Genomic DNA, 11,159 nt, shown 5'->3' with positions numbered 1-11,159 from the left:
CACTCCCTTTTGAAACAAAGTGCACGTCTCCAACGGGACGAGGATTGGAGCCTTGGTGTCGTCGAATCTTTAACACGTAATTCGCATTCAACAAACTGTATCGATCGTCATCGATCGTTTCTTCTTCTCCTTCCAAAATTTATTCTTCTAAGATTTTCACGTTGGATTTTTATTCGAATATATGTAATCTATAATTATCTGTAAATCAAAAGTGTTTCTTATAGATATTTCTTCCAATCTTTTTCCAATAATAATAATAATAAACAATTACTTTTCGCCATTTACTCTTCTAACTTCGACGCACAAAGCTATTCTCCGACCGAGAGGTGGTCTCGTAACATTTCAATTAATTTGTTGATCGAAAAGAAGAAAAGGCGAGGAAAGAGGGATTCCACACCGCGAATTCGTCGGTGCGTGGAATCGGTGCGCTCCACGTATATGCTCCACGTATCTTTGAGAGGAAATGAGCCATCGACCGCTTTGTATCTATTCCCTTTTGTGGCGCGGACATTTCGTTTCGCAATCGATGAGAAGAGGTTGGTAAAGGGTTTCGAAAAATACACGGCCGATACATGCCGACAAAAAGACGTTTTATTCGATTCAAAGAAAAGAGGCAGGCCCCCACATTGTGTTGGTTCGCGCACTCCAGGCGATGCCCGAGCACTCGAGAGGGTTGGCTACGCTGTTTCGAAGGGATGCACTAGAATCGGGTTGTAACGTTGCCTCCTCTATTTACGCCTCGTTTTTCCGCGCTTTCGACGCGTGGCGAGATTCGACACAAAGCCTATTGATGCTCACCCGCTGTACAATGTTACTCGTTAAATCTATTTATATATGAAGACATCGTTAATTCTCGTCATTTTGTTTGCTATAAAGCGGTATATAAAAAAAAAAAAAGGTATATATATATTGAAAATTAACCGTACAGGATGTTTCAAAATCGAACAAACGTGTCTTGACGATCGATCAAGTTTATTGGGGGAGGGAAGGGAGAGAGCGTTAATTGATAAAGGTTCGCGAACTTTCTCGCGAGATATCTATATCTGGAAAGTTCAAAATGTCAGTGACACGTGCGATTCCATACTTTGACGCCTCCCAGTTGATATCTCTACCCGTGGATTAGATTAACTTCTGAAAGAAATTCTTCAATGGTGGATTATGAATATATATCGTTTTAATTTTTTTCAAAAAATATATCGTTCCGTTTCTCGAAAGAATAATTTGTACATTTGATACTTTAGTAATAATAGTCATTTGAAGTCGAAACAAAGGGTATGATTTCGAAACACGCTGTACGTTAATTTTTACGAAATTATAATTCGATGGAATATTTCGATCGATAATTGATAAAATTAGATCTAATTCTTAAATATCGATTTGTTTCACCATCGTGAAAACTGTATCGCTTATTCTAACAATAATACATTTCTAATTTCTATTTCGCCTCTCTTATATATTCGTTCACTCCTCATTTCGTTCGACCGTCTCACCGACCGCCAGAATTCTCACCAAATCGTTTGAGGATTCGTCGACATTCGTATAGGTGACAGTGTCCCGATTCTTCCTGATGTCCCAGTGCCCGAGCGGTCGTCTCAACACGAAGAACCCGGTCGCTAAGATAATTGCAACGATCAATATAAAAATACAAGCCCACAATACTGGATGAAATATCGATGACTCGTTCTCACATTCGAGTTCGTAACTTGGTATCGTGCTTAGTTGTTTGTTGGCGTGTTGAATAGGAGTAATGCACCTGATGAACGAAATTATTTAGAAATTTTTCAAATAATAAATTAAGCTAAAACTCTTTGAATATTTTAAAAATTGCACAATAAATTGTTAAATGTTATGTTAAAGTTTTAATATAGTTTTTAAAAAAAATTTTGAACTATATTGGAACTTTGATAATTGAAATAATTATTGTATTAGTAGAGACATCTGTGCTAAGTTCATCGAAACATTTGGTCATTTAATTTTATCGAATGAAAATTAATTCTCCGTATCGGAAAATTTTTACTTACTTAATGTCTCGACTCGTTGTGTTCAACATGTTAAGCCACTGCATTTTACAATCGCAATTCCAAAAATTATTCTCCAAGTTCAAAATTGGTGTTCTCTTTATTATCGGCATGAGGTTATATTCCAACGTTTTCAAACTACAATCAGCTACCGAGAGGCGTTGCAGTCGCGGTAAAAGATGGTCGTTATATGGGGACATTCTTAAAAACATTAATTTTTTCGATCCATCTAAGGATAATATTTCTAAACTCGTTAAGTTTTCAAAATCATTAAGAATTAATTCTTTTAGTTGTTTCATGTTATTCAATTTTAATTCTCGTAATCTCGGTAAATAAACACCTTGCAATCGTGATATTTGAGTGTTGGATAAATCGAGTTCTTCTAAATTAACTGGTAGTAATGGGATCACACAGATAGGATTTTGTGATAAATCTAAACTGGATAAGTTATTTAGTGTTTTGAAAAAATCCCATGTGAAATGAAATGACGAGACATTTCTTAAATTCAAATATCGTAAAGCCGTTAAATTCCAGAAAGCGTTTTCATGAATCCCATCATTGATTGGATTGTTCGCTAATGAAAGATATTCTAAAACCTGAAAAATGTCGTCGTTAGTCGTTTATAATATATTTTCATTGGTATATTATAAAAATATGAAGTAGTTACTTTGAAATGTGCCAACATAGTTTCGTTAACGACTGACAATTTGTTCCATGAGAGATCGAGTATTTTGAGCTTCGGGATTCGGTCGTTCAAGGCGTTGTCGTCGATGTATTCGAGCCTGTTGTGACTGACGTTTAACACTTGCAAATTATATTCATCTTTACAAAGGAAAAAGAATCGTTGAAGATGATTTTGAGATAAATCCAGTGTTCTTAAGTTCTCAAGATTAGTGGAACAATCAAGGAAACTGTCAAATTCATTATTTCGAAGGATAAGATCGGTGACATCTTGCAATCTAATCGTTGATTGAATTTTCGTGAAAAACATTTCTTTCTTCAAGTTACGATTGGACAGGTCCACCTAAAATAAGAAAAAAAAAAAAGAAAAAATTAATATTTGGAAAATATATAATAATATTTTGCGTTCTACATTTATTAAATCATTATGTGTTACTTTTTCCAACTATGAAAGGCGCGAAAAGACAAATCCTCGCCATGACGTCATAGTAAGTGCCATTAAAATTTAAAATTTCAAATCGCGATATATTACGCGATGTATTATACGATATAATACATTAAAAAAAAATCACATCCATTAATGATAAATTGTAATCTAAATTATTATAATTATTATCAAATAATTATTAAATCGTTATTCGTGTCAGATATAAATATTTAAAATATATATAAGTACAAAATTAAAAATATGCAAGACAATGCATGCGTAACGACATGCGCATAAATAAATGATAATGTATCAAGGGGTAATTTTTTTGTTACGCGTTTAAAAAAAATTATGTCACCAAACGATTATTAAACTTGAAAATTGAAAAATTATACATATATAAAACCTACCGTTTTCGCGTTCAAATAATTGGTGAAGCAATTAAGAGTGAAAATAAATAAGAAAGTCGTAATAGTTCCAAACCACATTGTGCAGATAATTGATGATTATTTAGTACACAAACAAATGTGATGCGATTTTGATTTCGTTTGAATTGATCACGCTGAGACCGGCTAGTTTCAACTATGTCTTTCACACAATGATCCACTGGAATGGCAACGAATTCATTCGTGGCATACTCTGCTTACGATTACAGTGCCGAATTGAGGGGGGATCAGAAGAAGTTTCGCATTCTGATGCAGTTGCTTGACCGATTGTCTTTTTTTGCAATAGCCTGATTTTATAATTTTATGGAAATCTTCGCATCATTCACTCTTATACTTTTCTTATATTTTTCTTATACTTTGGAAAATATTAAATGTAAATTATTATACAATTTAAATGATTTAATGAAATTCGTATCTACCGTCTCTTCTTGTTCACACTATGCAGAAAGTAATCTTTGTTTGCGATAAATTTGATTGAAAATAAAAGAGTCACGTGATCGATATTTTCGAGTTGTACAGTTTTTTTAGATAGCCGATGATTTATTGATATTTTCCAAGTATTATGAAAAATCCAATAGAAGTGGTTCATCAAATTCGATTCTTACAATATTATACATCCTTTGTTGAATATTTTCCAATATTTTATAACGTTATTTCTTAATAAAAAAATTCTTGACATCACACATCAATAAATGATTCGCACAACACAATCACTTAATGAGAAAAATATTTTTTGTAGTTTAAATTGATTCGCGAGATGTGCACTGTATTAATCGGTTTTCGCCCAATTTTTTAATAAAACGAGATTTTATTCTTGTTTGTCTTTTTTCCTCTTCTCTTAATCACTGTATATATTTTTTCAATTAATTTATATTCGCATTATGATATCGGCGGACATTCATCCCGTGCAGCGATACTCGCGATGGAAGAATAGTAATGGATAAAAGAAAGACAAATATAGTTGGGATAATACAGTGATGCACCATTAATATCATTATACTCGAATACGATGCACAACTAAATTATTGGGCAAGTCAACGGAAATGTCGAACCATATCTGACGAGTTTCCATATTCTACACGGTTATCTATGTAGCTACGATAATATATTGTGCTATATTTGTTTTATTGCAATTAATATAAAGTTCGATGTTTTTTCTTATTCTGTACTGATAATGTGAATTGTTTTTTTCAGCGGATATTTTACCATTGCTGATTCTTTTTCTTTACGAACTTGAAATCTTTTTATTTTCAAAGATTATATCTGAATACTTTTTTTTTTTTCAAAGCTATTACAAATTGTTATAATTATAGACGTATAAAAATGCCATTTAATAGATATATTTTATCGGAAATTTTATGCTTATGTATACATTTTTTTATATAATATTTTAAAAATGATATTTACGAGCAACACATATTTATATATTATCCGTTTATCTTTACATTTACATTTTATCTATTTAAAATATTAGTCAGTGAAAAATTAATTTAGTTTACTAAGAAGAATAGCATATTTGAACTTATTGTAGAATAAATAGAATTGGTTTATCTGTGTCAATGAAAAATATCGCATGAATAATATATATAATATAAATGAAACAATTCTTTAAAAGTCAGGCATTTATTCACGGGATCATATCGTGTTGGCGTTTGCGACGATTTATTGCCGCCATGATATGTGATATATAATAACAAATATTTCAATATTTTTGACACGTGTACGATAACAATGACAAGAAGTTCATTCACTTTTTTGGGGTTTGAGGTGTGCTCGTTGCTTTAAACACCAATGGATTTGATACTCGGAATATGCTCGGTAACATTGTGGCTAGAGTACCGAATACTTCCTCTGACATACCCTAAAAAATATTAATATTTGTTTCAGGAAATCTTAATTAAACAGAATGATAATTTTTTTTTTAATATTTTTATAATTCAAATCACCTTAGGTACTAGAAATTGAAGATTCTTTAACTCGGCACCACCCCAAGATGCCATTTCTATCATAAATCCTTTCACACATTTAAAAACAAGTTCTGCTCTTTTTGTGCACCACGCAACAGTCATATCCTGAAATAATAAAATAAATTAATATATTTTTTAATAAAGAAAATATAAATAAAAAAATCTGATTTTTTTTATCAAGATATATAACCTCCGACATTTCATGAACAAGGAGTATAGGGATAGTTAATGTAGTCACATCGTTACAGCAAGCAGTTTTTAAAATATTTCGTAATCCTAAAATAGCCGGATGCCTCGAATTGATATCGCCTGTAAATTTATATAAATTAGTAAAAATTATTATCAAATTAAAAAATTAATAACAGAAAAAATATACTTATTATTTACCAGATCGCAACGAATCGTTCACTACCATGTGGAAAATTACATGGACTTGTGCTAAATTTGAATGCCTTGTAATATAAACATCTCCTGTTTGTAAACTCTTGCTACCTGTTGATCTTTTAGTCTATAAAAAATATATATGGATGTAGTTAAAAAAAAAAAAAAAAATTGAAAAAAATATCGAATTATTTTAATTAATATCTGTTTACTTGAGATTCGTTTGTTTCTTTATGATGAGCTTGTCTCCATGCAACTGCATCTTTCACATCTTCTCTTATTTTTTCCAGTTGTTCATCAATTGGTGGAAAATGAAATTCTGTCGTTAATTGACATATCGAACATAATTCTAGAAAAAAATTATTAACATTGTTAATTACGTGTAATCGAAAAATATTTGTAATAAGTACTTGTTATTTCAATACAAAATAATTGCATTACCTTTCGTTATTCCTGAATAACTTCCTAAATGATTATCACTCAATAATACTAATCCACACAAATCATTAGAATATAATCCTAAAGCAGTCTGTAGCCTTTGAGGTGTTGGATCCATTCTATTTTAAAAAATTAAATTTAATTTAAATAAAAAATAATCATAATATTTTTATCATTTACTAACCCAGATTCGCTCTTCTTTGTTCTACAAAAATCTAAAACATCACCAGTTAAAATTCTTATATTGTGCATTTGTTTCATTTGAGAACCTAAATGTATGGTGAAACTTTCTTCCAATATAGGATATTCCGCCGTATTTTTTTCTTCGCTATGAACAAAATTGTCTAATGCCGGTCGTATTGGTGGCATCGATAGTATTGGAGAACCCCTAATAGTGACACGATCTATAATTATAAAATCCATGTCATCCGAGTATTTGTTCTATTTATATAAACGTACACTGGAGTCGGTAGCATGTTAGTTTGCTGTTCTTCCAATAACCTCATGATCCAATTACGATATTGCCGTCTTTGTTCCAATTTCAATGCATCGACTCTAGATCCCCAATGACCTTGCAATAAACTTTGTTCTTCAAAATGTCGTCCTGCCATATCATTTATAGATTTTTCAGTAGAACCAGCCTCGAGAGCTTCAACAGCGACCCGCATTTCTTCGGTTTGTCTGAAATTCATTTTGTTGATGTCTTTCTATGTCTTTTTATCATTTTTTCCTTACATATGTGTACAATAATGACAGGATGATTAATTGAGTTTCAAAAAAAATATTAAGACAATTATATTTACAAAGTTGTAAATTAGATAATTTGTAATGCTTAAAAATATATTTGAGATTTTTCCATTATTTGCGTCAGAAAAATGTTGTTTTTATGCAAATTTTTATATCTTTTTAAATTATATTAAATAACATGCATGTTAATCATAGAATTAAAAAATATTGTGAAAATATATTCTAGTTCCAATAGAATAGTCATTAAATGATTAGTATTATAAAAAAAAAAAAAAAAAAAATTGCTTGAGTTATATTAAGCTTATCATTAATCTATGTAACAAAGTCATACATAATGCAAATGATGCAATAAAATGATTTATATTACATGCATGATTATATATATTAAAACATTAATATGTATCTGAATTTTAATATGATATGTAAATAAAAAAATGTAAAGAAAAAAATATAATAAAGCACTTTTTATAGTAAGATTATATTAATACTGACTTTTGAGTGAGTTGTTCATAATGTGTATCTCTCATCTGAATAACTTCAGTTACATCTCTTCCAAATTTATGTTCTGCTTGAAGAATAGGTTCTAATGATGGAGAATGTACTAATCTGTGGTATGCAGCAGCAAATAGTTCTTCATCTGTAGTTCCAATAGGATCAGCATATTCTACTGTCTTTTGCTTATAAGATTTTTCCCAATTTCTTATAATATCTTCAATATCTAATGTTCCTGATTTTGCATTTTCAAGATCTTTTTCTGCTTTTTCATCATAAAATTCTAATGTAAATGTTTTAATAGTGTTTTCCAATGATTTCAATAAATCTGATTCCACATAACATGGTAATTTAAAAGATGACATTATACGATGCATAAGTTCCTTGACAGAACCATGATATGGTATTTTTAATGGTATTTCTAATACATATTCTTGATTTGTAGTACACGTTGGAAATTTATATATATATGTTTTCTCTATATATTCTTCCTCGGGCATATTCATATCTTTTGAAACAATTTTTCATTATATTATATAATTTATATATCTATTTTTTAAATAAAATAAATTAATGTTAAATTTATATAAAACTTAATAATAGGTTTTAAAAATGTAATTAATAATAATAAAGAAAAATAAATTAGATATATTTTATATGTACTTGATTATTATGATAGTAAGAAAGATCAGTTTTATTTTTTTTATTTTTTTTTAGTTAATATTATTCAGAGGTCAGTTTTCATAACATTCAGTTCATAAGATCAATGATAAACTGAGAAATATTTCTGATTGCACTTTTTATCTACATTCTATTAAAAACAATTATTTTCATATATTAATTGTAATAACTTTTGATTTGACTTCTAGATAAACTTCTAGATAAACTATCAAACACAAATTTAAAATTATTTTTGTAAAAAGCTAATTAAAAACATGCAAAAAGTGATTTTGATATAATTAAAAATTTTTGTATTCTATATTTATATGTATTATGTATATATATTATTTATAGAAAAATAAGATTTCATTTTATAATTTTTAATACGTATGAGGACGTATAAACATAGAATAGAAAAATTATTGTTTTGTTTATACATATATAAATTATTGTTTCAATATACGTTTATTGTTAAATAATGATTTAAAACCATAGAATAATAGTTTTAATAATTCTATTCAATATAAATATATGTGAAAATACATATATATAACTTAAATAAATATGAAAATAATATATCTTTTATATTTCTTTACTTATGACTTAACCTAAATTTTAAAAATTATACTTGCAAGATATCTTTATTTTCTTGTTTCTATTTGCCTTGTCGAATTATCTATTTTTATTTGGAAAACTTGTTTTTGCTTTGTTTTGAATAAAACATTTTAAAGAAACAGATGGAATTCGCACATAACACTTGCAGAAAGTCTTTGACGCCCACATTTAATTAACAGTTTGTCCAACATAAATGTATATCGTATGTCCAATATAAATGTATATAGAATTTAAAAAAATACATTTCTTGTTACATTACATTTCGAAAATATAAAATTAATAAAAAAAAATTTTAAATTTGTAAAAAAATTCATTTTAATACTATAATTTACTATCTATTTAATAAATGTTGTGTAATAAATTTTCTATTATTTGAATTAATATATTATAATGTTGGCTACTATTTGCGAACTACACCGGTCGGCATAATTTTAGAACGTGATTTTGGCGGTAATAAAGTTTCAATATTAAATCAAATATTTTAACATGGTTGAAGATAAAAATCAAAGTGTAGAATTAACAGATCATGAAGCTGAATTGTATGATAGACAAATTCGATTGTGGGGTTTAGAATCACAGAAACGGCAAGTACAGTGTAATCTAACCTCTAAAAATTCTAAACTCATAAAATAATATATATTTCAATTTCATAAATTTAATTGGAAAAATATTAGTAATATTTCTTTACGTAATTAGACTAATCAATAAATCATTTAATCAATTATATAAATATTTAACTTATATGTTTTAAAATTGATACATAATATTAAACAATATTACAGGTTACGAGCAGCAAAAATTTTATTAATAGGCTTGAATGGCTTTGGAGCAGAAATAGCAAAAAATATCATTTTAGCAGGTGTTAAATCAGTGACATTTTTAGATCATAGAAATGTCACAGTTGAAGATCGATGTTCACAATTTTTAACACCCAAAGAATTAATAGAAAAGAATGTAAGTAAAGAAAATTAGATATAGAAAGATATATTACTTACATTAAAAATTATATTCTTAGAGAGCTGAGGCATCTATACAAAGAGCACAAAATTTAAATCCTATGGTTAACATTGAAGCAGACACATCTAATATTGATGATAAGCCAGACACATATTTTAGTAACTTTGATGTTGTTTGTGCAACACAATGTACCATTACCCAAATAAATAAAATTAATGAAGCATGTAGAAAGCATAACGTAAAGTTTTTTACTGGAGATGTATGGGGAACGTTAGGTTATACTTTTGCTGATTTAATGACTCACGAATATGTAGAGTAAGTAAATTTCTAAACATTGTCTAGAATATTATTTTATTAATTTATAAATGAATTTATAATAAGTTGAAATCATTTTATTTTCCAGAGATGTAGTACAAACCAAAAAAGTACAAATCTCAGAAAGTGGTGAGCCTATGCAAAAGGAAAAATTTGAAAACATAACTGTAACCGAAAAACATGTAGATACCTTTGTACCTTTTAAATCAATTTTAAATGTTGCAAAATCTTCTCTTGCTAAAGACTCAGAAATATATTATATGTTACTAAGTAAGTGTTTTTTTTTTTTAATAATAAATTTTCTTCTAATAATAAATTAAAATTTTTTTATATTATATGTTTTTTTTTCTTTTTTTTTTTTATCTATAGTAATGCTCAATTATCGTGAAAAATATGGCAAAGATCCATCTCCTAGTGAAAGAGGTTCTGAAAAATTTAAAGTTGAAGCTTCTGCAATTATTAAAAAATTTGATCTTGAGGATAAAATAAATCATTTAGTCGAGTACGTATTTATAAAAACATTATATTTAGCATTAAATTTTCAATTTATTTAAAAATAAATTAAAAAATTTCAGAGGTGATATATATGCTCAAGTTAGTCCAGTTTGTGCTATTGTTGGAGGCATTATGGCTCAAGAGATAATTAAAACGGTTTCACAAAAAGGTGCCCCACATAATAATTTATTCCTTTTTAATCCAGATACTTTGTGTGGAAAAATTTTGAGATTGGGTCAATAATATTTTTGCAGGATGGTATGTCGAAATACCTTTTTGTATTAATTGTCAGGATTATTATTTTCATAATTATTCAGTCCATGTTTCTTACAAAAAAAAAAAAAAAAAAAAAAAAAAGAAAAAAGAAAAAAAGAATAAATTAATTATCAAAAATAAAAAATACTACTGTGTTTACAACTATTTTCCTTTACGATTTATTCTTCAATGTAAAGTTAATATTTTTAAATAATTCCAAAAAATATCTAATATTTCTTTCATATTTATCTCGGGAAAGAATATT

The 11,159-nt window shown here is 28.1% G+C and overlaps 3 protein-coding genes across 6 annotated transcripts; 1 reads left to right on the top strand and 2 right to left on the bottom strand.

Moving 5' to 3' along the window:
• Positions 1-569: 569 nt before the first annotated feature.
• On the bottom strand, positions 570-4,814 carry LOC724187 (toll-like receptor 4). Of its 4 annotated transcripts, XM_026446515.1 has the most exons (6): positions 3,537-4,814; positions 2,686-3,042; positions 2,022-2,614; positions 1,689-1,753; positions 1,510-1,613; positions 570-824 (listed from the first exon to the last, which is right to left on the bottom strand). In XM_026446515.1, exons 1-6 carry the CDS (start codon positions 3,612-3,614, stop codon positions 819-821), a joined length of 1,203 nt encoding a protein of 400 aa, XP_026302300.1. In that variant the 5' UTR covers positions 3,615-4,814; the 3' UTR covers positions 570-818. The 4 variants fall into 4 exon arrangements, with proteins under 4 accessions (XP_026302300.1, XP_001119831.2, XP_006568294.1 ...); XM_001119831.5 differs by having other exon boundaries at positions 570-1,613; XM_006568231.3 differs by having other exon boundaries at positions 1,510-1,753; positions 3,537-4,810.
• Positions 4,815-5,176: 362 nt separating this feature from the next.
• LOC410871 (protein C12orf4 homolog) lies at positions 5,177-9,054 on the bottom strand. The gene is made up of 10 exons (XM_394347.7): positions 8,890-9,054; positions 7,598-8,146; positions 6,818-7,039; positions 6,543-6,746; positions 6,362-6,477; positions 6,133-6,269; positions 5,927-6,047; positions 5,730-5,848; positions 5,519-5,644; positions 5,177-5,433 (listed from the first exon to the last, which is right to left on the bottom strand). Exons 2-10 carry the CDS (start codon positions 8,101-8,103, stop codon positions 5,320-5,322), a joined length of 1,665 nt encoding a protein of 554 aa, XP_394347.5. The 5' UTR covers positions 8,104-8,146; positions 8,890-9,054; the 3' UTR covers positions 5,177-5,319.
• Positions 9,055-9,267: 213 nt separating this feature from the next.
• Positions 9,268-10,939, top strand: LOC410872 (SUMO-activating enzyme subunit 1). The gene is made up of 6 exons (XM_394348.7): positions 9,268-9,456; positions 9,655-9,826; positions 9,888-10,144; positions 10,233-10,414; positions 10,514-10,646; positions 10,720-10,939. Exons 1-6 carry the CDS (start codon positions 9,359-9,361, stop codon positions 10,880-10,882), a joined length of 1,005 nt encoding a protein of 334 aa, XP_394348.5. The 5' UTR covers positions 9,268-9,358; the 3' UTR covers positions 10,883-10,939.
• The last annotated feature ends 220 nt before the right edge of the window (positions 10,940-11,159 follow it).

Source organism: Apis mellifera, linkage group LG2 (genome assembly GCF_003254395.2).
Source record: "Apis mellifera strain DH4 linkage group LG2, Amel_HAv3.1, whole genome shotgun sequence".
Taxonomy (NCBI): Eukaryota; Metazoa; Arthropoda; class Insecta; order Hymenoptera; family Apidae; genus Apis; species Apis mellifera.
Note: the sequence above shows the minus strand (reverse complement) of the source record. Positions and strands in the feature narration are given on the sequence as shown.